Raw genomic sequence first — 24815 nt, forward strand, 5'->3', positions numbered from 1 at the left:
ATGAGTTATGTGCGCCACACCACCGTAGTCGCCGTCTCCGTGCCAGTGCTTGTGATCATTCTGTGGGTGCCAGCATTAGAGGTAAGTTAGGTACACACCGCCCTGTCGTTTTGTAACGCTTTTTGTTCTGGACTGGGGAGGTTGGAGGTTTTTTTTTTGTTTTTGAGGTTATGCTCAGTTGTACTCGTTTTTTTTTTTTGGGTCGGTTTGTTTACATTAGCATAGGCCCCGCGTGCGAGAGCGACGTGGCAGCAAACGGTGCCAGATAAGAGCATCATCATGTAATGGTACACAGCACGGTATCCAGTTTACGCTGTTGGATGGTGGATTACTGTCCACGCTTTCAACACCAGCTTGGCAGCATGGCTATGGGAGATAAATGCTCTTTAATCCTTGGCTTTGCCATCGCGGTGCGAGTGCATCCGAAGCGTACACAAATGTTATTCCAATGCAAATAGTAGTAGCAGCTTCACGTTTACTTCCCGTGTGAAGTCTTCCTGTGTGTGGCGATCTTCAAATACAACTCATTGCTTTTCGGACCATCGCAATGGAAAGGAAACGGTTTGCCGGGTTTTGTTGCCTTCTGTGGCGCGTCGTGGTTTCCGTGCCACATTTTCCACCCCGGTAACGGATTTCAGCAATACACCCCCAAATGGGGCGATAAATTTATGCACCTAATCATGTCGATTTGTGCGCCCACGAGCAGCAGCATCCACGGGCACGGTACGACTGTGGGGCACTGACGTTCTCACGACCCCCGTCGTAAAGCCTCGCAGGCATTCGTCCACCGCCGGGTTCGTTTCGTGTTAAACATGATTGTTTTCGCGAGATTATCTCGCACCCGGGGACGGTTTTTGCGTTTCATTGCTGTTAAATGTTTCGTGACAAGAAGAAATTAATTGTCACACGTTGCTTGCGCCTTCCTTCCTTCCCGCCTTTCCCGTGGTTGGTTGGAAGTGATTTGCAAGCGCAAGGAAATACAGTTCGTGATGCAGGTTCGGTTCGGGTTTGTTGAGGTTGCAATGAATCGTGGCATCGTCAGGTCATCGGTTTCGCAGGACCGACACCGCTCGGATGGTTCCCAGATGAACTCTTTTTAATTATTCTTCGCAACGAAACGGGGCGGCCACAAGGGGTAACGGATCTGGGGTACCAATCGGTTGGGGCAAATGATTCGTACGGGGTGAGTTGGTAACGGATCGCTTGATTTGAATAAAGTCCACCATTGAAAGCAAGCATTCACTCGGCGGCAGAACGCGTAACTGAATTAGGCGAGCCGATGGATACACAATGTCGGGTAAGCTCCAAGGGTTGTGCCGGGTCGTTGAACCACAAGCGCAATGCAGCAAAACATTGGCGAAGGTTATGAAAACTGCAGCGCACCCCTGCATCTGTTTAACGAGCACCCAAACGCACACGAACGGGCGAAAGAGTCATTAAAGGGCCCGGGCATTTTTGTTTTTTGTTTGGTTTTATGTTCTGCGACTGCAATCCACCCCGAAGCGAAGATCGCTTTTGCCAAAAAAATAAACCGACCCGCTCATTATTCAACGCAACTTTCTCCCGGTGCCTTAATTACCCCATTTGCAGCGAGGAAAATAATGTCATGAATTGCACCCTTGTCCCGGGCGGAGATGGCGCACCTAGTGGCGAAGGAAGTGGCGGCCATAAGTCACGGCCGCTGTACAGACGGAAGCGGCAGTGAAGCTTCCAAACAGCAACCCGTGGTGTGGCGGCTGGAAACATGATATGCTAACATCTAACCTGTCCCATCAAAAGGGCGCGCTTTTCCGCGTGTCGTGTTTCGTTTGATGGCACCAAATAGGTTTCCCGTCCACAAGTTGCCCACATTTTCCAACAGCCCGCAGCTGGGAGATCAGAGCCGGGCGGCGTACGATCGTGTGTGCGTGCGTGTTCGTCACTGGTTTTCCTCCCGACTCGTTGTTTACGTAGTCCAGTGTCGCTTTTCCGGGGTTTTGTTATTGTTATTCCTCGCCGGCTTTATTATTCCGTAACGACCCTCCAAATATTCGGTGTGGCTGTTTGTCATCGGTCTTCGGGGGGAAAATGTGTCCATCTGTCAGCCGGCCGTCACAACAAGATTCAGCTGGAAGATTAGTGTGAGGTTTTTTACATGCGCTCTGTGCGGTGTGGTCGGGACCCTCCCTAGTGGATGATCGTTTCCAGACGGTGGCGTTAAACGAGCGCCAAAAGAGACTGATTTGTGTGTTGGAAAAGTGAGACAAACTCCCCGTAAGCTTGTTCTGGTCTGGCAATAATCCACCGCTTTACATGATGTAACAAACGGGAGTTACAACGGTGATCATTACGTTGGGGGGAGAGAGCGTGATCAATACCCTGTCTATTCTTCAAACAAGAAGGAGTTGATGCGTGTAAGTCTACGCTTAAGCGGACTTTAGATATTTTCCACCTGAAGTGTTTAGCGAGTGAAAACTTTATGACAAATGGGGTGACCTTAACCGGAACGCGCTTACCCGATGACGACGAGGTCCACGAGTTCACTTTTATGATCCGATCCGAATTAACATCGTCGTAAGGCAACGATGTGCAAGCTGTTCAAACGATTGCCGGATGGTTGTTTAGACTGGTTTTGGTGCAGCAGGCCGCTTGGGCCGCAAGGAAAGGGAACCTACTTTTTATGAAGATGTTGCAACTGGCAGAACAATCAACGGCCGTAGTCGGGGTACCGCTGGTTCGTGCACGATCTCGAAGGTGCTTTAGTATCTTGTTGCGGATTGTGCTGAAACCCGACCACTCGTTCGGATAAAGTGTCTGTAAGCCCATGACGCGGATATGACGGATTGATGGGTTGTGGCCTATTGCCCATCTTTGGTGCAACAGTTCGTAGTGCGCCGGTATAAGGTAATGGAAAGTGACCTCCGGGGGACAAGAATGATTGAGCTCGACTGCACCAACGGAGCCGTTCTGGAGAAGTCCCATTTTGGTGTGAAGATGTATGGTTTTACCCACTCTGGTTTCGGTAACGAGCGAAACGCGACATGAAGAATGGAGAGTTTCTTATATATGTGAGGTAATTTCACTATTACTTATATAATTCCAATATTATTTACCTTCGTAAGTTTAAATATTATAAAACAGGGAAAAGAAGCGAACGTTGGAAGAAATTTTTATTTTACATTGAAATAAACACCGCGCTAATGCGAACCTGGACAAACCTGTTTAGTTCCATCTGGCGCGTTTGAGGTCGGTTTACGAATGTTTCAGTTCCAGTACATTAATAAATAACAGTTCCGTATTAGTGATGGGAAAGTTCCGTTTGGCTCTTCTTTGCTTTTCGCAATTGAATTCGTTACCAAAGTTTCCGTAGTGTGAATTGTTTTACTTTTTGACGTGGAAATCACATTCAGGGCAATGCCCTAAAGAAGGGGCGCACAGGAGGGAAACCCATCTGCTAGAACAATAATTTGACTAATTGTGCACGGGAGGCGAATTTTCCGCAAAATGATCCGCACTCATCATCTGTCCCATGGGGGGGCAAAAAAACGGGGACGCATTTTCTGGCTGGGCCGCAAACTAAATTGAGCATGATTAACGGCGCGGCGCGTTAACGCGGACGGGAATAATTGTGGCTAGACGAAACACGTCAAAACAATTTTAGCCAATCATCATAAATAAAAGGGAACAAAAAGGCAACAGCATGATGGTGGATTAATTCCGTTCCTCAATATTCCAGCATGCCATTGGGCGGCCGGGAAAGGAAAGAGAAGCTATTCGCTAACCGTAGGTTGCAGCATTAACCGCACTTTCCCTTCGGTTTTGTGTTTAACGCGAGTGCATTGCTGAGCCTTTTTATACAGGCTACAGGTGTATTATGTCTTCCACCAGTGTAAGAATGGTTTCCATTCCACCTTGCACTTACGGCAGCGCACGAAACAATGTCTAAACCAACCGAAACTAGCGTGAAATTCGACACATCACGGGGGGACACCAATTAGGGATGGTGTTTGTCTTTCACTCCAGCTCCATCGCTCCCGTTGTGTGATTTATCTGCCCATCCCTCTCAAAACTAGAATACGGTGAATTATGGGACCAAAAAATCAGAGACCAAATTGATGCCGTTACACCGGGCCAGGGGCCAGAAATTAAACACCACACCATCCTGCCTCAGGCAGTTATTGCGGGAGGGTGGAAGATTTATTTAGTTACGCCAGCCACATACGGCTCCATAATGAAGTTTATTCCAATGTTTTTACCGCATTGGAGCATCTGCACCCATGGACGGATGCATCTTCGGATGTTTATCAGTAGCCCGCCTTGATTGACAGGAGACTTCCCTTGCTGGTTGTTTGCGCACTCCTGTTGGGCCGTCAATTTGTGTTTATGGATTTTAGTAGTTCGGTTGGCCTTCCGTACACTGTCTTTAATTATTTTCTTACCACGACACGACACGGCATGTGCCCATGGTACAGAATGTGTGTGTGTGTTTTATGATAAACAAAGAAACATTGTACCGTAATGGCGGCGCTAGTTTGTTGTAGTGTTGTGCTTAATGAATCTTTTGCGAAGAGTCATTGATGTGAATCTTTAACGGGGAGTCAATCAAATCAGACCTCTCTAAAGACTCATGAATCGTCAGAAATTCATGAATCATCAAGATTCATTCATGAATGAATCTCTGGGAATTCATGAATCTTTGGAATAGAGATTCTGATTCATTTATTCAGTTGAAAGATACACTCAGATTCATCAATTTGAAACTGAATTACCCAACACTAGTTATTTGTATACGATCGGGGGTTGGTAAAATTTATAAAATTATAATGCTGCATTATTTATTTATTTAACATTCATTCATCATAATCGCAACGGTTAAGTGGCATTTAGCATCGTTTTTTCCACCCCGGAGATTGTTGATTTAAGCTTTCTTTAAGCCGAACCGTTTATCAAAGCACAAAATTTACGATTTTTTAAACGAATGCTCAACGAATAAATCTCGCTCTGAAGTTCGTTTTAATTATACGATCGTGCAAATTATTGACAGCGTTCGCCAACCTTCTACCACTCGTCCCGGGACGGCGTTCATCATTTAGTGGCCGAAATGGGAGAACCAAAAAACTGTCCACGCATTAAGCAAAGGCCAACACATCGGTGGTTATCAATAAATTTTAACCGCAACTACAGCACATTCACATTCGAATCGATCGTTTCCACGTGAAATGTTGGGGTAGGTTTTTGGGAGATGTTCGCACAGGGTGACCATTTACATTATCCTCTTTCTCGCCTGGTTTTGCGGACTGGTGAGTGTTGTTTTGTCTCGTTTCAATTGCTTTATCTTTATCGTATGTGCGTGTTTTTTTTTTGTTGCACGAAAAAGTTAAATACCTGCTGACATATCGTTTTGCGGGTGGTGGTGCCGCGTTTTTAAACCGCTCGAAAATGATTTATCCCCAACGGGGGACTGTTTTTCCCGGGGGACGTACGTCTGCTTGGATTTTATGCTTCTTTTGCTTCACCGTTGTAAAGAACGGCAAAAGTGGAGATCAAATCTTAATTTATCGTCACTAAATTCTCGGACGATTGCTTACACGCAGCGCGAAAAGCGTATGGTGCGAACCAAACAAAAACCACCTCAAAGCAGTATATAGGTAATGCTATGGGATAATAAATACAAATAAATAAATATACCGCGCCAAAAGAAAACAAAAAAAAACGATCAAAAACGGTTACTTTATGACGTTTTCATTTCAAATTCGTTCCACTCGGTGCTGTTAATGTGATGGGTAGCGTTGGTACTCCTTGCCGACCAATGCCAATTTGTCTTCCCCATTGTGCGGCGGGGGGGAGTATTGCACAGCTTTAAGCAGACCATGTTTTGCAGCGTTGTGCGCTTGTAAAATGGCCAATTGAACGCTAAATTATGGTTTAAAAGGTGAAACACAGCGCGCTGTACCGCTTGTGTCCAATACCTTTCCAATCGATTTTTATCATGAATTACACGTCACGGGTTGGGGAGCGGGGGAGTTACATTTGGGAACTGCCGTTTCATAACCTACTTTATGCTACGGGACGTACGGGACCTAGGGGGACAATAGAAAGATATTGTTTCGGGTGGAAATAACGGCGATGAAATTAAATTAAAATGCTGACCTTTCGTCACGGTTTGATAAACGAATGCTTGATGTTCGCTTCCGAAGGTGCGGATTAGACGAAAATTAAGTGCTCTTAACCAAATAACTTCAGCGTGTAAATAAAGTAAACGAAATGTTTATGTCTGCTAACAATCAAAACATTTTTTTAAAATACCATTCAAATGAGCTCACAACAAATTGCAAGCAAACGAAACGAGGGAAACGATCGCATTCACGTCAAGTGACTTGACGTAGAAACCCCCTCCCCCCTCCCCCCCCCCCCACACACAGACACCCCCGCCGGCAGATCCAGAGTGTTGGAACCAATTTTAAGCTCGATTTGATTAACAAACCCATCCAAAGTCAATGCAGCACGGGCAGCCGTTTGCAAACCACTCTGACGGGAGATGGCGCATCTAGCGCTCGCTCGTTCGCATAGGGCACACCCCCCCTATTTTCTGTTGGCATTCGAACCGGGGCACGGTGGTTGATTTGAATTTTGCGAGACGTGCGTCGCATTTCCGACACTTCCGCCACCTGCCAATCACAAACAACGGGCGCTCGCTGTTGTGCGCCCGTCGGGCCGCGGGCGGGAAATTTGCAGGCGAACGGGTGAAAAACACAACGCGTTGCACCCTTTAAAAAGGTGCAATATATTAAACGGTGAGGGTAAGGCACACGGGCGCGGACTCAGGTTTGCCATTTTTTCCACTCACCCCCTCCCTCCCCCTGCTTGCACCGCATCTTCCGCCACGATCACAACCATGATCGCTGTGTCATACCTTCCCCGGGAAAGGTAGTTCCCGCATGGATCGGTTTCTATTACAATAATCGGTAAATCGGTGGGATCCGCACGAACGTCACTCCGTCGGACCTGGAAAGTTCATTATATACCGCAACAGATACCTTCCGGAGCTCTGCCAAGCAAATGCCAGTCTGGCAGTCGGGGAGCACACCACGGTGGAGGCGAAAACAAAAAGCCCACATTCCACTGCACACTGGCGCTGCTTGTTGTCGACTGCCAGTCACGATCGAAACGACAAGTCTCTAGCACGATCGAGTGCAGTGCTCCACCGTCGTCCAACCGAATGCTCCGTTCACATTCCGCACGTTTTGCATATTGCATCCACGCGCGCGACTTGCGAGACTTTTCACGACACACTAAAAGCGCACAGGAAAAGTGGCCGCATACTAATCAATTTTCGCGCGCACGGTGTGGGCCCCGACGACGTGCCGGAATTTTTCGGTGAGATTCCACGCCACCGATAGGTGGATTTTCTGCCGGGTGCGTTGTGGACGGTGGGAAGAACGACTTGCTATGCACGGCACGGGAGGGTGCCCTAAGGGACGGAGAGATGATTTACGCTTCCGATAACGTGACGGACCACCCCTTAGGGTTGATGATTGTGTACAAAATGTGACCAGAAAACGTGCACCGTTTTACTGAAGTAGCTTAAGTTTGTGATATTCCCGGGCGTGTAGTGTACATTGCACAACAAATCGGGAATCCTCTAAACAAGTACCGAAAACGACGAATCAAACTCGAATGTAACAACTCATTTAAACGGCCGGAAACTCTTGTCCACAAGTATCGTTGATGAGAGAGCAAACCGGACGTGCGCATTGTTGTTGCTGTTGTTAATTAAAGAGCATTATGAACACTCTCACCCTTCCCGCCCAACTACTCGCGCCGGAGACAACAATTTATGACTGCTTTTTTTGCTCTTGAAAGGCGATCGAGCGAAGTATGTTTTACACATTAAGGCGTGACCGTTATGGAAGCAAACAAAAAAAAAAATTGCACAGAATAGATGTATCGCAGAAACATGCCGAAATGTTTCAAACACAATGGATGACGTTCGCTTCCTAGTGCTCCGCGCGCAGTACCACGTGCGTAAGCGAAAGCACTCCGCTTGATTGATCTCCACTTCGTTGCACCACTGAAGTTGCATATTGAACATGGAAAAAAAGGGAAACGTAATTTGCAACCCTCCCTCCCCCCTTCAGGGGGGCGATCGCGGTGACATCGAGCTGTAGCAAATGCGGTTTTCTTTGACACTTTCTGCGACACGCTCGTTGAATTGCTTATGAACCTTGGCGCCCCGGTTGTGGCCGGTGTGGCACGGCCACAGCAACACAGTAGGGCTTGCGGAACTTTCGAATAAAGTGGCTGTGAAATCGATTAGAGGACCACCTCCACGTCAGAAGGGAAGCTCTGCGACGCGAGATGTCTATCTAGTGGGCAACGGTGGTGACTCGCATCGTTCACATCCTCAAGTCTTTGTGCATGGCCTTGGAGGGCGCAAGACATCGGACTACAATGCTTGCCTATAAATATCACCACCTCAGCACGGTTGTGCTGCCGCGCTGCACACGGCTAGTGCACGGTGTGGTGTTCCAAGAAACGACGTGCGTTCGGGGCGAGATGATCTTGAAGTAGTCGGTCGGCGGCTGTACGTCGGACCACACAGCATGCAAGCGGACCGATCGATCAAATGTAAGTTCGAGTTCTTCAAAACATGGTCATATATCATATTCGTTAAGGGCGACGGTCTGAGGGTGGGGGGCCCGGGCTATTGCTACGTAGGGCGGCATGCATCTCCGTAGACATCCAAGCTGTCGATAGCACAACCGAGCAGCTACTAAACGTAAGAACGTAAAACCGAAACGAACCAAGTTGACGACGGGTCCCATCGCTAGTGGGGTGGTGCCCGGCCTTTCTTTTTCCGTTTTCACATTCTTTCCCGCACAGAATTGTCCGCTGTCGTCGAGTCGGCGACCATGCGAAGACACGACGGCAAGATCTTGTCGAGGAGGACATGTGCATCCGCAGCAAAAAGGGATTAACTCCGTTCTTTCCCTTTCTCTGAGCTGATCGGACTGATCGGGATAAACATTCTATCATCATCGATGACCTCTAAATCATAGACAATGTTGGTTGTGTGCGGCTGTTAAACCGGCCCTGTTACGGCGTTTCGTACAGGCACATCACATGGCCCCCTCGGTGGGAAGGGTCGGGAGGAAGAGTTGTCGATAGGAACGAATGTAAACCTATTAGAGTATCATTTGATTTTCCGTTTACCGCTTTTCCACGAAGCAAAAAAGGGCCTTAGGGCTACTACCCCCCCCCCTGTGCTTCGCTCGAACGCATCAATTAATCTGCCGCACCGGTTGAGGGCGGTGTACGACTTGGCCCGCTATGAATTATGTTGTCAGTGGGAGGAGAACGTGGTACAACGTTGGGTCGGGAATTGTTTAGACCAGCAACATTAAGATATCAATAAATCTGTAACCATGGGTATAGGGAAGATACTCTGAGGAGGGGGGGGGGGGAAAACCCCCTAGTCGTTTGGAAATTGCTTGGAGAACTCCCCCCGCTAGCGGACAGATGGAATTGGTGGATAATGGTTTCGGCTGGTTTGAGACTGGTAGCAGCTTTGAGGGCTGGATACCAATTATTTATTCTATTCTTGTTCGGGTTTTAGGGGTTCCGATTAGGCGGTGAAGTGGCATAAGAAGTTGTTAGATTTGCTGGATTATCGCTACAAAACGCTTACCGACTAGACACATGTGGAATTCATTTTCTGAAATGAAGTTTGGTGGGTTGGAAATCCCTGTTTGAAGTGGATACACATGTAGTCTTGTAGCGTTCTTTATTTCAAAACATTACGGTGGAGAGGTCTTACTTACTTACTTATCCGGCGCTACAACCGCTTCGCGGTCTTGGCCTGCTGCAAGAGTCCTCTCTCTCTTCAATCCAAAATCCCGGCCTTTCTGGAAGACGCATCAACACCATCACTCCATCTCAATTTGGGCCTACTACGCCTCCTCTGCCCATGTGGACAACCTGAAAGTGTTTTCCGGTATGGGTCGTCCGGTGTCATTCTCATGACATGACCAGCCCACCTAAGTCTGTCAAGACTAATCTGCTGTGCGACAGTAAGTTCGCCGTACAGCTCATAGAGGTCGTCATTGTAGCGACTCCTCCATTGTCTTTGTCCACACATATGGGGCCAAAAATCCTTCAGAACATCTTCCTCTCGAAGAGGTTTTCGTCAGTTTTGAACCATGTCCATGTCTCAAGAGGCATTTGTAAGTATTGGAACTATAGAAATTCTTTACAGTTCCAGCTTCGGCCGTCGCGACAGGTGTTTTGAGTGCAGCTGGTTCCCCGCGGAGAGGTCATATTATTCCATAATTCTGGATTAATTTCAATCGTAATAAAATAATATGCAAAATATCTGATTCAGATTCGTTTTTTTCGGCATCCACGACGATGAAAACAATAAACTACTCGCAGTAACTTTTCTTGACACATTGACCAATAGCATCGAAAAAATTAGGTTCCGAAAAATTATCATTCGATTACGGCTATAAGCATAAATTTGCCATAAAAAGTCGCATGTTAATTGTTGTTGCTCGCCTGCCTTCGGCCGGTGGTGCACCATAAAACTCTCACCAAGAAGCCAACCGCGCGTCCGCACAAAACCAGTTCGCTTAATATGCACCCATGAAGCTCGGCTGTCGGTTGGGGCTTCGGTCCGCACAGAACACAACCGGAAATGTCGCTCGCTGGTCGCTGCCTTGCATCGTACGCGCCGAGAGCCAACGAAAATAGCTCCGCCACAAGATCGGATCCGATATCAAATTTCTTTCAACGCAAAACAAATTTCGATCTCCTGCTCCAGCATTTGCACCGCGTCCGCGCGATCGTTGTCCGGCGATAGGGCGATCGAATATTAGAGTTCGCACCGATTGCTGCGCACAGATGTCTGGCCAGAGACGCGGTGTGTCCACAGAAGATCGTCCACGCTAAGCATGTTTGCCATGATCTTGATCGGGCGCGGATCTTGATCGGTATTTGTGCCAATCGAAATGTTAAACTTTAATCGCGGCGATGATGAAGGGTCAGAAGCGGACGGTTCTGCGTTGCCTTGTGAGCAAACAAACGAATGGTGTGCATCGTTCTTCTGCCCATTGCTGACACTGTGCGCGCCCTGTGCTGCGATGATCTTCGATTTTGTTTGTGTAGATGCAGAATGAGATAACGAAGGCCCGAAAGCAGAGGAAAATGGCAGGAAATGTTGCAAAACTCAACCGTCTACCCGCTGGGGATCGGTTGTGTCCATGTCCGCAAGAAGCGGCATTCAACGACAAGTGGAAAAAAAAACACGAAGCCAACGCGCGCGCGGAAGAGAATAAGCGAATAAGCATTTGCAGCATTTGGGTTTCATAAATTTATGTAACACCTACGTACGTTACGTTTTCGGCCGCATCCGTTGAACCCATCCTGCCGTAGCCTGGCCGTTTCGGCCCGGGGAAGCCGCACACACACGGCGAAGTTTTGTTTGAAATAAATGCAGCTGTCAAATTAATTTATCAGTGACAGCGTAAATTTGCGTGTCGCGTACCAGAATTTGCCAACAATGACGCGACCCAGCCCGGGGCCGGCGCTGGCTAACTCGGTCGGTTTGGTGGATTGGTGTTTGCCGTGGCGCCAACCAATGCCATTCCGCGATCGAGCTTAGGCAAACCGCTCGATAAGAACAGCTGATACAATCGGGCGGTCACATCCCTCTGCCGGCTACCGGGTCTGCCAGCAAAATGCGTGCGACAATCGGGAGGGGGGCCGTACACATTTACATAAATCATTTCAGCTTTCCCGGTCGATGAGCTCCGGATTGATTGATTCTTCGCCTCCCATCCCCCCCCCTCCCCCAAACTTGTACTGTTGTCCATCGTCAGCACTGATTGGATTCGTGCTGATTTATGTTCTACGCGGCGAGCATACACAAAAACAGGGCACGATGAGCACGTGATCGCACGGAATGGGGAATGTGATCTGGCGAGCATTGATGGATTGGATGACGATCGTGAGAGCGCACCCGCGGACATAGCATGGCAGAGGAGTGTGTCGAATGCACAAATGTTGTTCCCAAAAACAAACAACAAAAAAAAGCACCTCAACAACCTTGCGTGAAGAATGGTTGGCGACACGCTGCGCATTGATTAGATTGGGTGGTGATGATCGTGGGGGTGGGTTCGAACCTCGAACAGGTGCGCACGTATCATCGTTAGAAGTAATTGATGGTGGCCGTTGATAAGCTGGTGGAACCAACGAACAAACAACCCACCGGACTTGGTTAGTTTGCTGAGAAAATGGGTGTTTTTTCATGCATTTACATATCATGTTGGAGATTAGCATTAATCTGAAACTATCTTTACCGTACGATCTCTTACCAGTATCAGGAAAAACAGTTACGGTGGAAGGATATAGTTAATTATAGTTAATATATTTTATAACTAACAGCGTAGCAGCAGTGTTATTGAAAATGGAAACAAACGGAATGCAGTGCCTCCGGACTCCGACTCGCGCACGCCGTTTGTTAAGTGTAAATAATTTATATCGCATTTTATTAAGTGACTTCTGGAGCGTGCAGAATTTATTCCTATCTCCTACACTTCCAGCAATACGTGTCCCATCCCTGCTAAAGCGGATAAAGCCGTCCGAGTCGTCTAACCGTGTATTTAGCAGCAGCAGCAGCAGCAGGAAGAAATAGACACACACTCCACCATATTAGACGCCCGTGGCGGTGGTGATCGTAAAAAAAACCAGAGCACATCAAAATTAACACCATTTTCCCATTAATGCCGATGCGCGCCGAGAGGCAAAAACTGTCTTCGTGCGCCCAATATCCGTGCGGCTTTGATCTAAATGCGACCCCATCCCCCCTAATGCGGATTTCACGGCTGCGAGAGCTCGAAGGGTCACAGGGGGGCAGGTTTTCCGTTTGCGATTCCTCCTGCTGCAGGGTGGTGCACGGTAATATTTTTGCCAATGGCGTGTTAAAGAAGTAGAAGCGTACACTTTAACCATTAGGGCAACTAGCAGTGCGGACTGGATGTCTACAAATTGGTACACGGTCACCTACCGAGGTGGGAAATGTAAAAACAGGTCGGCAAGAAGAAAAAAAAAAGCGGACAAGAGATAAAGTTAAACAACATGATATTTTAACACATAATTCAACAGAACGCTAGAATGCTGTCTGTTATAGCTGTGGGGATTAACAAGCGTTATGAAGATGTCTCAGCTTGAATTCTCCTGCCAGAAGCATAAATTTACATACATTGCCCCGTGTGTGTTTGGCGCTAATCGCGCAAGGCAGCCCCCGGCGTATTTATATACTTTCGCTACTAAGTGTCACACAGTATATACTACAAAGCGTACAGGGATTGATTAATTTACACACCGAGGTACTGCTACGCGACGATCACAATACTTTTCTGGGCAAGCATTTCTCTTCCGCCATATTCCCTTCAATGGCCAAACAACAACAACATTGCAAGCGATCAAAATGTAAATTCCATTCGCCGGCGAGATTGGTGAGGAATTCTTTTCGGTGCGCTAATGAATCTCCCGTTGTCTTTCTTATCGCCCATGTCATGTTGCAGTCATGTTCAAGGCTAATTATAAGCGAGCACACGACCATCGTCTGGCCGATCGGTGACCATTTTAACAGCGTCCGAGAAGGGATGAACTCTCCCCGTTGAGTGTCTGTCCCCCAAAACGTGCGCTATACACACACACACACACCCGTTCCTCTTCTGCGGCACGATCCCTTCCGCATGGTGGCGCCTAAACCCCCCCAATGTGAAGGTTTTCATTCTAAAAGAACGCATAAATTTTATTCCCTCGTCGTCAAACCTCCTTCACCTTCCTTCCTTTCTTCGGATCGTTTTTCCCACTTTCTTTCAGCTGAATTTCACACCTTTTCGGTTTTAGACCGTGACCTACGGTGGGAGGAAGATTGGCCTGTTCATCTTAAGTCATTTGTAGCAAATTCTCTAATTCGCTGCGTCATCCATCTTGATCCACACTTAACGAAAATGGCTCTGCACCGTTGTTTACTTCTTGCGCACTGACCTTCGGTGACATTTAGCGGAGCTGTCAAAACATTTAGTAGCCATTTGCTGTATGGTGCACGAAAAATACGATAGATGGCGTGCTCACTACTTCTTATCCCGGCTGGGCGCTAACAGCTGACAGCGTTCAGGTGGTGGACAAATTGGATAGTGGTGTTTTGCCCGAAATTAAATTTATTCAACAGTGTTTCTGTACAGGTCATGATTTATAAGCGACGACGGCAAGTGTTTTGTGCTATTTGGTAACTACTGGGGATTGTTTCTCACATTTTTCCCTTTAAGTAAACATTTATCATCCCGAGCTTAGTGGTGGTGTTTAGCAGCCCAAAATGGAAAGTTATGATCCGCTCTTGATCGCCCTCGGTCCGTTGGAATGTCCAGGAAAACGAGTTCTCACCGTTGTTTGAGAAATTCAGTAAATGATCGCGAATCGCAAAAAGGGGACAATGCAAACATGGTAGCGTCGAGGTGTGCAGGAATCAAACAGTCCCAAAGCTAGAGAAAGTTAAGGAAGCTAGCCAAAAACACACACAACCAATAAACGGGTAAAACATGTGCATGACTGATCGGTACACGAGACGATGAAAGTGATAAACGCAAACAATGCACGCGGCGGGCTGGAACTGGTTGTGCTTTAAAAATAGAACAATACTTTCCAAAGTGATATAAAACCATCACACTGGCCAGCGAATTAAAGTTAATCCCTTTATCTGCTGAAGAAAGAGTAATTTGTGACGCGACAATGCCTGTTAGGTGCTCGTCTAGACCAAAAGGGATCTCCATTAAGAAACACCCTGTGTTCATACGGTAGCTCTTTTTCATCTCGATGAATGAACGTAAAAACCTGCTTTCTTAACCCGCGGCTAGCCACTTCGCGCCAAAGGGAAAACGCAACGAGCTGCTTCCAGTGATGACAAGTCCAAGTTGGTCCGGTCGTGTCTGGTTTTGCCTGTACGTTCCCATCTCACGAGCCGCCACCATCTTTGTGTCACTGTAACACAGGGTACCGTGGTACCACTCACGGTGCACTATGCACACCGGCCAGACCAGCTGGAGCCATGATTTATTCGTGCGGGACACATAAATCATTCACCGTGCTGTCAGTCGCCCGTTGTGGTGGTGGTGCGGTTAAAAAGGGCAGAATGACGTATGGGTTGTGGGGAAGGTTTTTTTTTTTTGGTCTAATGTTGAAGATTATGGACAACGGAGACACGGTTTGCAACAGTTTAACCAAACTCTAGTGTGCGCGAGCGTGCATGTAAGTGTTGGATAATTTCTGTTGGTATTAATTTTACAAGTTGGACGTGTGAAGGAGCACAAGTGACTACAAAATGAACGCACTTCAGGCCTGTGTTTGATGCCCGCTAACAGCTTGCTTCTGGTTGGGTTTCTTCTACGAGCCGTTATGAATGGTTTTGTACGCATCTTCTCGCGTTCATTCAACGCCTGGTTAGTTTGGAGAGGTACACTCGAGAGGTAGAGCAAAAAAAAAACACACACACACAAACCCGCACCTATGTAGATCGCGTCACATCAAGCATTTGTTAACAATGCGTGTACGATCGGTTAAACTATTCCGCCAACAGGCGTAATGGATTCACGCGTCAACATTCGCCCCCGGATCGAACCGATTTGAACGATCGCATAGAGCGAGAGAGAGGGGTTGGGGCCTGGAGACCCCCATTCCAACATGGGACCATATGGTTTTTCCCCCTGTACGCCCGTACGCCTTGATACGCACATGGCGTTGGCTGTGCGTTCCTCTTGCCACACGCACACACACACACACACGCCTAGCGCCAAATCGGTTCGGCAACGTAAACAGTCTAATGATTGTCAAACGAAGATTTATAATCACTCCACCCTCGGGGACATTGCAACGGTCCCTGTCCCACTGTGTTCCGGAGACGGCATATCCAACCCAAGTGCAGGGCCCCGCACAACGATTGTGGGCGAAATACTCGGCGACAATCGGTTTTTACCTTCGTTCCCGCGTAACCGAGCTCTCTTGTGGACGAGTGTTTTTTTTTTTCTTATAAACAACTTTTTGGAACCACACCACCCCCAGGCAAACACACACACACACACAACACCCCCGAAAACAGAAAACCAAACAAAACTGGCCCGCGTTCGCCGATACAGCAGAAATGAATAAATAAAGCGTTACGGGGCGTTACAGGGGCGAAAAGGATTCAGCAACTCCAAACCGCCGCACGCTAGCGACCCCAACAGTGCCGCAAGGGCGTGCACGGGGTATTTATGAATGAAACGCTGCTTCTTCACGCCTGGGGCCGTGTGATCTTTACGTTCTTCTTCGGCTTTTTTTTGCCCTCGCCGAAGATCGAGTGTCAATGTGTTTGTTAAGTTGTCAGCCAGGGGTTTAGGTGAGCATCAGCTCGTTTCGGTGCAGCATCTTTACCGCGGAGTAAACACGCACCCCGTTGGGGGTTGGTATAATTTACGGTGTTAATTTCGGTACATTTTACCCAACCGCCACACGGCCATTATTTCGCACGATCTGGGTGCATAATGTGGATGCGATCGTTTAATGGGGCAGGCCCCAATATTGTTGGCCATTGTGGTGTGGGCAATAAATTTGTGACATATATGCGGTTGCGCGAATCGTCCGGTTTGCTAATTTACATTGCGGCGCAGAAGCTCAGGCGGTTAATTAAATACCGGTTGGGAACACACACGCAGTGCGGGACTGCATGCTTCGCTTCCGGTGGAAAACCTTTCCCGTTGTGGTAGAATCGTCCAGAAAAAAAAGGGAACCAACGAATTAATCAAACACACTGCGGGGAGTCATCCAGCAAAGCCCAGCCTAGAGGGTGTATGGTGATGTAAACTGAACGATGTCCAGTACGAAACTCACCGAGAAGTTGCCACTCCAGATCCGGCGAACGACTAAGCCGGAACGCTAAGCTGTTTGTGTGTGGGTTGGCCGATTTTTTTTTTGTGTGTGGTTTTCTTGCGGATCGCCACTCAGTCTCTTGGGTTTGGTGAGCAGCAGCAGTTATTGCCTGTTGGTCTGATTTCATTACTAAAGAAGCGACACCTAAAAGAAGTCCTACGATTTTGACTCATCCCGCAAACACAAGCGCGAAGACGCACAAACACACACACGTACAGAATTGACCATTAATGGAAGGGTGTGAAATTCAACTCCAAACGACACGAATTGGGAAGCAGCCGAAATTTATGGAGTGTGCAAAAATGGCGAGTGGTTTTAATATACACCGGGATAACTAGTTTGCTTATCAGCTCGTACCGCTTAGACACAATCCATTAATTTGAAGTAAGCGTTAAAAGCGACCAATGTTCTCGATTCGTTTACTCTCGTGGTTTCGATTCTCCTCCTTGGGCGCCCGCAGAAATTAATCCGACCGACAACTGAAAGCTTAAGATATGAACTCATTAACATAAACGGACATTTGGTGATGTGTTTGTTTGTGTGTGTGATTTGGATGGTTTGTAGTGTCGATTTATATTGTTTGTAATCTAAGAATATGGAGATTAAATCGCTACATTGGAATCCCTTTTTTTCCCCCGTGACTTGGAGCGATTATCCACCACTTAGTTAAGAATTTCTCGCCGGTAATTTAGAAAAAAGATGACTTCTGCAGAAGTCACCTTTATTTCCATTCCAATCAATATGCCCTCGAGTGCTAATTTACATTCAGATTGCTCATAATGACACACCTGACCGTTGGAATGCACTTGCAACTGGCGATGGCCCCGGCACCATGATGCAAACCCTCCTGACACACCGATTAGCCGCGGTGTAATCAGGATGACATTTCAATATTTCCCATCCCTGTCACCGGTGGGAAAATAAATGGTTCGACACGCGGCGATTGATAATGAACGGCGGCAAACAGCATGGCATGCAATGACATAGTTCACGGCAACATTCCCCGGAAGCGTGATCTTTCCCGGTGCTAGAGAATCCGTAGAATCGGTTGTCGTTAATTACGATAATTATCACCTTGGAAATGATATTACACACGCCGGCGTCATAACTAGCAAACGGGCAATTGGGATTGTTAGCGCGGCTATTTCTCGAGAAAACAGAATGTCACCTCATCCGGCCGGTAGCCACCGCCCCTAGAGCTGACCTTTGCGAGCAGATACGCGCAGTGCCGTCGTCTCTGGGTCGTTTCGTTTGGTTACATTTTAATTAGGAAATATATGATCCTGTACACCGGTTGCTTCCACCCGGGGTGAAGCAAATGCAATGTTGTGAGTGGTTTTCATTGCAACAAACTGTTACACCGGAGAACCGCCAAAGGAGATTGCTGGTGCACCTATCGGAGTCTTCGGTGCCCGTGGCACCTGCTGGGAACTGCCGCAACCATTACGCTCGTTTAATCGCAACCGAACTGCGGGTTGGTTCGATGAAAAGCACTAATTTATTAGCTAACGTGCTTGGCGAAGCGCGAGCTTTATGCATCGTACATTGGGAATGCGCCATCGCCGGATTAGTGGACGATTTATAAGTGAGCGGTTGTTAGTAGTGCGCAGTCGTAGCTGGCTCTAGCGGTAAGTGATTGATTCCGCTTGTCGCGTAAATAATGTTTTATCGGAACAACGCTAGAAAGGAATGTCTAAGCTTTGGGCACACACACACACGTCGTGCAAGAAGGTTGTGGGGTAATTTATCGATACTTATGCGCTTCAACTTGTGTATACCATACAGAAATGAAGCGGAGAGTATAAACAGCAAAATACTTAAGTGGCCTTTCGTACACGCGATGGCCTCGATAAGCTGGTTCTTCCAGCTCCGATCCGATCAAATCCGCATCATCTCTTCCGATAATCATCACCAAACCAAACTATTCGACCCGCGCCCGTACGACAACGTTTCTCCCGATGCTTCACGATAACGCGCGGCACACGAAATGCGAACGATAAAACATAACCTAGAAATTGAGCCGAACATAAATTATAGTTTCGTTCCCTATTTTGGCACGTCGGAGCGTATCCAACACAGCATTTATGCAAATCCTGCACCCACTTGATGCGGACCCCGTTCCGATTTCTTGAAACGGTTGAACAGCAGCAGTGTCACTGCTGGGGGACGCGGTTCTTCACTATCAATGAAGTTCTTCGCCGTATACACACAGATGTGGGTGCGCGTTTGTTTCGTGCACGAGATGATGAATGGATGATTGTTTTCGACCAAAAACGGCCGAAGAACACACATTCTAGCCTTGCTGTAGGTGGTTCATCGGGTGTTAAAGAACTAATTTTGAATGAATTTCGAAATATTACACGTCATCTCTATTCTGTTCAAATCGAGCAGTTACAATACATAAGTCGATCGATCGATAATTGAGCTGTAAACAGCCTACCTGTAAGTATCAGTGAACACACTCTAATCCCAGCGGCTTAGCGCTTCCCCGAAGATCGCGTGCCGCCAATGATCCTCGACCATGGAATGTGTACCAATTGGATCTTTGTGAATAAAGCTAAGATGACTTTATCGACTAACCATTCCCCAATTCCGTTCCTGCCTGTTGTCGATTTTTTGTTTCCTTCATTTGTGTCGATGACGAACGCGTTGGTTAGTATGAGCTGACTTCTCCGACTCGTTACTTTCCATCTTGCCACACCCACCCACGTTGCAGACACGCCGCAGCCTCATCAGCACACCTGCCCATGCACCACTACATCCGCCCAAAGATACACACACACACACACCAGCAACACAATTACCACAAAGCGAGTGGCCAACGAGCGACCCACACTCGGGCAGTGCGCTGAATCTCTTAAGCGTCCGGTGACTTCAACTCCCCTGCAAGCGACGGACTCGCGGAACTACGAACGGTCGCTTATTGAGCAATTTGATCGTAGCGCGGTCTCGTCTACTTTATCGTCACCCGATTGTGACTTAATTGTAGTTTTATGGTACGGAAATTGTCTTCATCACCTCGTTTGCACCCTTGGTTGGGGGGGGGTGTTTTCCTCTACTGCGTGTTGTCGCAACCAAGCGCCTGGGACAACACTGGGACAACTCCGGCTGCAGTTGCAATTGGAATCAAATCTCGACTGGATGCTGCTGGCGTGATGTGTTTGCGTTTGAAGTAAAGTAAAGGTTCGGTTTAAACAGCGGTAGCACACCAGTATGGGCACGTACGGGGTGAGATAAAAAGGCTCGTTTCCGGCCAGAAGAGAAGTGGCGTAAACGCCCATTCACGAACATCCAAAGGAGCACAGGTTTTTATTTTTTATGCAAGATGACACTCGCGCCTAATAACCGCCCCGAACGTGGTGGAATGCACCCACGAGTGGAAACGGCACGGTAAGCTGAACTCGCCGGCACGATAAAGCGTTGCGGTCCGTCGGCTTCAGACGATGGTGCCGTTTGCACAAGACTACCAAACTGCCGCAGACTAAACGGTTAATGTTCGATAAACATTGAAAATTTATGCTTTCCGTCGCAAGCGGTTCCCGGCCAACCAGCGATTTTGCGGACCGCTCCATTCGGTGTGGGACTCGACAACGGAGAGACTCCCTTTTTTTTTTAACCCTCGGCGTACGTTCGTTTCTTTTGCTTTGTAAGCCACTCGCGGGACGATCATCAGCACAGATCTCCCGACCGTTCAACGAGGCTGGATGGCTCGGTAATTTTTGGACCCCCCCCCCGCCAAGGGAGTTGGAAGGCGGGTGGGTACTATCTCCATTCATGAATCTTACTAAGCCTCATGCCTTTGCTTCGGTTGCTTATTGAATGGGGTGATGAGTGGCTTAAGGAAAAAAAAACGGACGTCCCATTCACAAAGGCAAAGGTACGGCAAGACCAACAAGATTGCATTTGTGTGCGCGACAAGTTCGAAATGAGGTGGACGCGCGTGCGTGGTTGTCCACGGCGAGGACGTGCCGTTGTGGGATAATCTCCGTGAGGTTGTTGTGCACCGTCTATCAACCGACGATCGTTGTTGAATTTTTAGGGGGGGAATTCCGGGGGGGTTTTTTTCGGTCACATTGCAGTTAACTCTTCTCGCATGAAGTTCGAACTTTTGAAGAATATGTTAAATTTCTTGGAAAATAATGTCCGGCACATACTCGACAAGAGATAATCACCATTTTGTCCATTGTGCCCTTAAAGTTTACCAAATATGAGCGTTACAAGTTCAAACTGTGTGTCTTTAACACAAACTAACTAACAATACCTCCCATATATTCTTGTTCTACTTGCAGTCTTACAGTATTCCCCAGCAACAGTCCACGCCGGTATTCGGTAGCAGTTTGCTGATACGGCCCATAGCCACACCCGACCGGGGTAACATCGATGAGAGACATTTCACACCGCGGAAGCTTCAATCGCCGAAATCACAACTGTTTATACCCGAACAGTCACCGGCGGCGACGGTACCGGACAACGGATTTGGTGGATCGACCGAACAGGATGGGATCGACCGTAGCTACCGGAAGGTGAAGAAGGTCGTCAAACATCGGCGCCATCCGGTACCGCGGCGTATTAAGCCCGGCTGGACGCACCGGAAGCGACGGTTCAATCCGCATATCTTCACACCCTTCACCAAGTGGGGACCGTGCGATCACTACTGCCACCAGAAGCGGGAACGGTACTGCATCGCGAAGCGCAAATGTGGCAATCACATCCAAACGGAGGAACGGATATGTCCCAAGAGCATGTAGGCAAAGTCGTTCCCCGGGGGCGAGAGATACGGTTCCGCCGTTCGTAATACTCTATGATTTGTTTGTTTTGTCGTTAATATCTTCCCCACAGTTGCGTCCCGCTTCACATTCCACCGATACCGACCGTACACATCGAAGATACCAAGGAGGAGTATCATTCGTCGACGCTGCCGCTGAACCAGTTCACGATCGTCAACTTCGACGGGCACGTGCAGAAGCAGCTGCAGCAGCACGGTAAAAAGAAGAAAAAGATCATCATCCAGGAGGACGACGAGCTGGACGATTCGGACAGTGACACCGATTACGTTATACTGAAGAGTCCCGCCTCGTCTAAGTATCCGTCGTTCCATCGCAAGGAGGAGCTGCTGTCCCAGATGATCAAGGGTAAACCGTTGCTGATCAACCTGGACGATTTCGACGACAAGCGCATACTGTCGCCAAACCTTGCGCTTGCCCCACACTACGACAATGGGTACGAAACGGCCGCCCATAAGTTTGTCAAGTATCCGAGACACCAACCGCATCAGTATCATCTGCCGCGAAGGCAACCGTCAAAGTTGAGTGACTATTTTGAGGATTACTACGATCATCTTTACCGCGACGGGACGGGGTTCTCCAACCGCAAGGGTGAAGAATATCCCGATGCTGGCGAGCAGGAAGAATGGCGTCCAGTTGTTCCGCTGGCAGCGAACGTCAGCAAGCATCGGGCCGGTGCTGATGGATCGCAACGGTTAGATAGGAATTATGGTGCCATTTTCCAGCACACTACCGAGTCGGCGGAGGCAAAGTTGATGACTAATGCCACCAGCACACAGCGATATCAACAGCTGCTGGAGTCTTTCTCCACCGTCACTACGGACATGGGCGAGGGTCGTTACGCCAAGCGTGAAATTGATCAAGAATCCATCGGCTTCTCATCGAACGAAGACGAAGAAGCGCAAGGGAAGATGCTCAAGTCCGGACCGAGTATCACCCAGCGGAAGGCACGCGAAAAGGCGGTGTTCGAGATGCCCCGTAAGGTGGAGAATCCCTACACGAAGTGGAGCAAATGGACCAAATGCACGGCCAAGTGCACAACACGGAGATTGAAGTACGTCTGCTCAGTGGCGCTAGCAAATCGGAAGGCAACTCTACTCAATCTTTCCCTTCTTTTCTTGCAGACGTTGCCGAATACCTTCCTTCTGTGGGAACGATGTCATACGGGAGATCGCCTACTGCTACACCGAGGGCAGCTTTTGTGAGGAGTGGATCGGGAATCAGCTGTACCAGAACAGTCGCAACATTATTCTTCCGCCGGCGATTCCACCTTCCACTAGCACGACCACTACTACCACCACCACAACAACGACGACGCCCCGACCCACCCGACCGAGACGACCGCATCCGAATGGGTTGAGCCGAAGCGACACGGTATCGCTTCCAGCCTCGATCTCTGCCCAGATATTCTCCAACCGCCGTGGTCTGCTGCAGCCGGAGTACATGCCGCAGCAGCTGACCTGCGGTTTGCCGATGGTGCGTGACAAGCCAAAGAAGAACTATCTCTACAACATGCTGCGAATCATTGGCGGTAAAACGAGCCGCCGAGGACAGTGGCCCTGGCAGGTGGCCATTTTGAACCGGTTTAAGGTAGTGTGCGGGATATGGTGAACTGGGTGTGAGACAGATGCTCATTTCCTTTTTTGTTTGTTTTATCCCACTTTAGGAAGCTTTTTGCGGTGGAACTTTGGTATCTTCCCGGTGGATCCTAACCGCCGCTCACTGCGTTCGAAAGCGGTTGTTCGTGCGGCTGGGCGAACACAATCTCCAGCAATCGGATGGTTCGGAGATCGAGTTCCGTGTCGAGCTAAGCATAAAGCACCCCCGGTACGATAAGAAAACGGTTGACAATGATGTGGCACTGCTGAAACTACCGCGCGAGGTGGAGCGATCGAACTTCATTGGCTACTCGTGCCTTCCGGAACGATATCAGGCCCTGCCGACCGGGCACACGTGCACCATCATCGGTTGGGGAAAGAAGCGGCACAACGACGATGCCGGTACGGACATACTGCACGAGGCGGAAGTGCCGATCGTGCCGAATGAACGGTGTCGGGCCGTGTACCACGATTACACCATCACGAAAAATATGTTCTGTGCGGGACACAAGCGCGGCCGGATAGATACGTGTGCCGGTGACTCCGGTGGTCCGTTGTTATGCCGCGACTCCACTAAGATAAACAGTCCCTGGACCATCTACGGTATAACGAGCTTCGGCGATGGCTGCGGGAAGCAGAACAAGTTTGGCATCTATACGAAGGTGCCGAACTATGTCGATTGGATTTGGTCGGTTATCAACTGCGATGGAAACTGTCGAACGTGAGATCAGCATACGGATTCGAGTGGGGAAAGACTTTTTCCTTGATGAATTATTTTATTAGCACCGCAACGACCGGTGCGGTGTAATGTGCAGGATTAATGCATATTTGATACATCAGATCACCGGATAGCCGGCACAAAAGCGACGAACAATGATCTTTGATAATTATTTATTTGCGAATAAGCCAGATTACTGTGTATAGTTTATTTACTGTTTAAAGAATAAAAAAAAAACAAATAAAGTGATAATTACAGGTTTACAAAAATGCTCGTGTTTTTATTCGGCTTTAGGAACAAAAAACTATTAAGAGCAAACGATAATTACTAACTCAACGGTCACAATCCAATAATTTCAAACGCGAAATAAATCTCGTTCCTCTTTGCTGTCGCTAGCGCCGCTTTAGATAGCAGCGGACAAAAGTAGAACCACCCACGTCCGTCAATGTTTGTCGACGATCAAACTCTGTCAAACATTGTTTACAAAAGAAGATAGCTTTGGTGAGTCTTTCCTAATTTCTTTCAGATAAAATGTAAATCTTGTTCTCGACTGTAAGAGGTGTATCCGTTCATTATAGAATTAAAATGATCTCAGTGCACAATTGGTTGTGCTTTTGAACAACACACGGAAGCATTGCTTCGACTAGAAAGTCGAAATTCACGACACGTCACACGCACGAAACACGACACGTCATTTGCCGGGAAATCAATCGAAATTGGTGACAAAAGGACAGCAACCGTAGCAGATGTTTGATCTGGAAAACGTTA

At 48.1% G+C, this 24815-nt stretch overlaps 1 protein-coding gene across 1 annotated transcript; it reads left to right on the forward strand.

Annotated features, from left to right (window-relative positions):
* On the forward strand, nucleotides 1–24054 carry LOC128715878 (uncharacterized). The gene is made up of 5 exons (XM_053810796.1): nucleotides 1–81; nucleotides 21237–21691; nucleotides 21787–22785; nucleotides 22856–23321; nucleotides 23398–24054. Exons 1-5 carry the CDS (start codon nucleotides 1–3, stop codon nucleotides 24052–24054), a joined length of 2658 nt encoding a protein of 885 aa, XP_053666771.1.
* The last annotated feature ends 761 nt before the right edge of the window (nucleotides 24055–24815 follow it).

Source organism: Anopheles marshallii, chromosome 3, assembly GCF_943734725.1.
Source record: "Anopheles marshallii chromosome 3, idAnoMarsDA_429_01, whole genome shotgun sequence".
Lineage (NCBI taxonomy): Eukaryota > Metazoa > Arthropoda > Insecta > Diptera > Culicidae > Anopheles > Anopheles marshallii.